We start from the raw sequence: 4,805 nt of genomic DNA, 5'->3' as shown, positions 1-4,805 counted from the left end.
AGCGGCTGCGTGGTGCTTAGTTGCCGACTGAGATTAAACCACGACACCCGAGAAAAAGAAACTTTCGTTTATGGTATCTTAGAAGTTTCCAGTAATCCTCTCATCAAAGATTACCTGCTCTTTCAAAAGTTGTTCACAGGCCTCATGCAGCGTTCCTGTCTTCGTGGACACAAAAAGATACTGTTTTTGCAGTGACTCCAGGTGCTGAAGGGCACTATTCACATCGTTCAAGATAGCATCACACTGCTCCTGAAAGCCAGACAAGTAATCCCTCATCTGTCTAGAAAAAGAGAATCAACAGATAACAGAAGTAAAATTTCACTTTCTGTATTTGCAAATCCAGCTGCCTGCAGGGACACTGCCACTACCTTTCCCTCTCTAGGAACAAAAGACCACTTGCATCAAGTAAGAGTGCACAATAAGGAGATGTTTCGTGACCTGCAGAAACAACAGAGCTATAGGGTTTGGAATAGCCACTGCAGTAACTCCGTTTCCCCGACATTCCTTACAGCAAGCCTACCCAGAAGGAAGCAGCATGCACCACAGCTAGTCTAGAGCACGCAAATACTGTTTAAATGGGCAGCACAAACATGGCAACTACTGCAGGCTACTGCTAGCAGCCAAATTCTACCTGCCTTGCTTCCAATAGGGGCATCTCCTCTTCTATATAATTTTCAGTTTCCATTTACTTTTACTCTCCTAAAGTAGCTGAAATTATCCAGAGGATTCAAAACTTACTGTGAGGATTGAAAGAGGCTTACATGAAATAGATCCAGTATCTAATGTCGCCAAGTTTGTCTAAGGCTCAATGCAGATATAAACTCTAAATGATCACTAAATGTATGTCAAGCGTTCAGCTTGACTAAAACATCATTTAAAATGAATTACTCTTGGATGTCAGCTAAAACTTCTGAGCTGTACTTTACCACATACAAAGCAGCAAGTAAAATCACAATTCTCTGTAGTCATGTGCAACCCTTTGGTGTACAACAGGCAAAGAACTTACTTATTTTCCTCCTGCAAACAATTACTTATTGGCCATCCTACAAACCATTCTGCATCCGTGGCACACTTAAGTATCTGTGTGCACTACTGTGAACACGTCAACTGACAAAGTGCAAGGGTGCTGCTCTTTTTAGGTTGTTAATGATCTGATCACGTGCTTAGTATATGCCTAGACCTCTGCTTTTAAGAAACATCACATCCTCAAATGTCAGAGCAAGAGAGGAAGAGACAGACCAAAGAAAAGCAGAGGAAAACAGAAGAGGGGACTTTGTGGCCAAGGGCAAGTTTGTAAAGTCTCAAAACACAAGCCAGTTTCCATAAAAGCCAAATCAGCAGATTTGGCTAAGCCATTCAGCTGTACTTCAGACTCTTGAGGAGTAACTGCAAAAGTCAGTGGGAAGGGGTTCTGAGCCTGACGGAAAAGTCAGTTAGACAAAAATAGATGAGAATGTCAAGTCTCAAAAACAGAGTTGAGCAAAGTGTCAAGGAATGCAGGGAATGCAGATAGAGAATCACAGCCGTAGTCACTGGTGAACCAAATGGCAAGAACAGAAATGACTACCAGTCACACCTGCTTACACAGTCTCGCCCTCAGAGGATGCCATTTCAATAGCAGCGGCAGTTGAAAAGGCATATGAAAGCTCTTAAGATTGCCTTTGTCTACAGGCCTGTCTATAAGCCAAAACTAATTTCAAGCTGTCTTAATATACCGGGCAGTTCAGAAGGAAATCTGCGTCCCTTTTAGCTGCTCTGCCACAAGGGCAATAGCCTTCAGGATGAGAGTGGGGCATACAGCCTTGGAAAGCTTCAGCTGTTCCAACACATTCCCCCGTTCCCCGCCAGCTGACTCCAAAATGCGCGCTAACATTATATGGACAAGATGAAGTCCTTCAAGGTTTAAACTGCTTACAGTGAAAGGAACTGAGGAAGAACACGTACCTATACTTGGCACCTTCATCTTGATCCATCTGTGTTTGTACCTGAGCAAACCAGGAGAAGAACTAGAAGAGATTTTATGGTGTGAACAATACAGATAACACATGCAATCAATTAAAAAAGAAAATCAGATCTATGAAATGAAGATGAGCTTTTGTTAAAAACAAAGCTGTTTCAGAACTGAATTATTAATCAAGGAAACAAACTATAACTCCTCGTTGTAGGTCCCTTCCAACTGAAATATTCTGTTCTATTCCTCCACTAAATTAAAATGGGAAAGACTGAATTTCATCTGGTTTTATTTGCATAAGAACAAGGCTGTCACGTTAGAAAGCGGGGGAGGGGGCATGACATTCTTCTATATTATGAGCAACACCACCTTACTGAAGGGGTGCCTTACTCTCTCACATGACTCCACTGGAAATGGGAAAAGTATCTGTCACTTAAGAGCTAAGACTTCAATGATTTTTTTCCCCAAGTTTCTTCATGCGTCTTGAAAACGGCCAAAAAAATTTAACAAACCCACCAAAAACTAGGCAAGAGACACAGAAACCCACAGAACTCTCTGAAGAAGACTACCGCAACTTGGAGGTTATTCAGCATCACTTACCTGCTGTGCTGTTTCAATTCTTTCATCCTCCATCCCCAGTATGGCAAATCCTTTCAAGAGGACATCCTCTGTGGATTCTGGCACCGCAGCCGTCAGCGTAACAGTTAGCGACTGGGATGTTAGGCTGCACAAATCTTCAATTGGAAGCTGCTCACAAAAACCCACAAACTTTAGTTAGAGAACTTATTAAGAATTAGTATATTCAGCTCAACTACAATAACACAGTCCAAGGCATCCACTTAAGAAAATTACAGGCATCTACTTTTGAAGAAACAAATGCAATGGACATTTTATCTATCAATATGGTAATACACCAACAACTACCATATCTATATATTCAGAAACACCTAACAATTTTTTTTTTAAAGTCAGAAAATATTATACAGCATTTTATATAAGTACACATTTGTGTAAGAACAGAAACTGAATGTATATGTACCTGACATATTGATGAGCTATGCTTCCATTTCCAATTTAACTGGTTCTATAGCCAGAGAAACGCACTAGAAAAGTATCTGAGAACGTAGGAATTCAGAACGCACGCAGAAGCAAAAATAAATGCCACTATTGTCTACACTACATGGCAACACCACCGCACAGGAATTCTCAGACTTTTTTGCCAGATATTCAGAGAACTCAAGACTTAACACTGCCAGAATTTATTCAGGAAATAGTGTTTCATGTTCTTTCAAGTGCTTTTTAATGAAAAAGTCAAGCTAAAAAGAAAGGCTTTTTTAGAAGACAAGGAATAGCTCTGCTGAACGGGAATTATCGGCCACAATGATTTTTTTTTAAGCAAGAAAAATATGGAAAAAAGTAACTTGAGAGAAATTGTATTTAAGTATGATTGGAGACTATTAATTAGCTTATATGGAAGAAATTAATTCAAGAAAACAAATACCATTATACACTCTTAATTAACGTAATACCTTTTTTAATTCACTTGACGAGTAAAGTGTTTTCCATTACTGAGAACACCAGTAACATAAAAACAGAAAACACTACTTAAATACAAATTGGCATCTCTCTAGAAAATTACTTGCTTGGTAAAATATTCATTGCCTGGTAATACTAGTCCGGCAACGAAAGAACAATGAGGATTTCAACTATTTGAGAAAAGACAGATTGACCTATCTTGCTCAACTTCCACATCTCTCTCCCCCCCGGCTCCCCAAAACAGGCAGGACCCTAGCTGGGGAGCCAGGGTTTCTCTCATGACTACTATTGAGGAAAAGACGACTCCACCAGAGCCTGCTTTTTCAGAACAGCTGAGACGCCACTGTCCCAATCCACTTCAGCAGGAGCCAAGACCAGCTGAAGTACTCAACGTCTTGGCATCCCTGTTGTCCTGACTGGCAAATACAGTCCCTGCCTGTTTTAGATTCTTAAGAACATCCTCCGGTAGCAGCACAACCTTCTACAATCACTTTGGATGCCTGCCAATATTTACTTACACTTGCATGCAGCTTACACAAAAAAGAAACCAGGAAGCATGAAATGAAACAGGTGCATTTCAGGAAGGAATTGCCCTACCCCCTCCCCTTTGTTATTTTGACCTTTCAGACACTCGCTGAGAGCCAACTTTGTTGATTTTATGGCGCTGTATCTTGTGCTACGATCCTGTTCAAATACAAAACCTCTCGTGAAAAGTGCAGTTAAGAAATGCAAACATTTCATTCCCCTTCCCTCTGCAGACAAGGGAGCATTCATAAATAATCACCTTGTCAGAGTTTGATATTTTATAACTGAGTGGGAGACCACATCTTCCACGGTAACGACAAATCGTTACGCTTTTTACCACTATTCCGGGCCTAATACGGCTCGTTGAATCATCTGTAAGTTTTACCAGGAAATAACATTAGCGCCAGCAGCTACGCGTTGACCGGGATCCAATTAAGAGGGCCAGAACCACGTAACGCCACGAGGAAAGCTCTCAATTTCAAGAGGACAAACTTTGATGAACTGGGGGAAGTCCTAAGGACAGGCAGAGAAAGCCCCGTGGATTTTTAAGAGGAAAGCTGCCACCGCTGCCTACAAACCCCCTGCAAGCCAGGGGGGGGGGCGGCCCGCCCCGCCGCACGGGGCACCTCGGGAAGGCTGAAGGAAGGGCGAGCCCTCCCGAGGGAGGCGAAACGGGGCGACGGGCTGGGGAGGCGGCTGCGGGCGCAGCGGGGGAAGAGGGCTCACGCCCCCGCCGGCCTGAAGCCCCGCTAGAACGCAAAACGCTGTTGAGCCCCGTAAAGACCGGGGGAGA

At 42.6% G+C, this 4,805-nt stretch overlaps 1 protein-coding gene across 1 annotated transcript in view; it reads right to left on the bottom strand.

The window, feature by feature from the left end:
- COG3 (component of oligomeric golgi complex 3) overlaps positions 1-4,805 on the bottom strand; it is a 38,845-nt gene that overhangs the window by 28,904 nt on the left and 5,136 nt on the right. Inside the window, exons 2-4 of the mRNA XM_009284907.1 lie at positions 2,552-2,698; positions 1,945-2,006; positions 115-280 (exon numbers count right to left, since the gene is read on the bottom strand). Coding sequence (XP_009283182.1) covers positions 115-280; positions 1,945-2,006; positions 2,552-2,698 — 375 coding nt within the window. The remainder of the gene's footprint in view (positions 1-114; positions 281-1,944; positions 2,007-2,551; positions 2,699-4,805) is intronic.

Source organism: Aptenodytes forsteri, unplaced genomic scaffold (assembly GCF_000699145.1).
Source record: "Aptenodytes forsteri isolate BGI_AS27 unplaced genomic scaffold, ASM69914v1 Scaffold199, whole genome shotgun sequence".
NCBI classification, from domain to species: domain Eukaryota; kingdom Metazoa; phylum Chordata; class Aves; order Sphenisciformes; family Spheniscidae; genus Aptenodytes; species Aptenodytes forsteri.
This window is presented reverse-complemented; position numbering and strand designations above follow the sequence as displayed.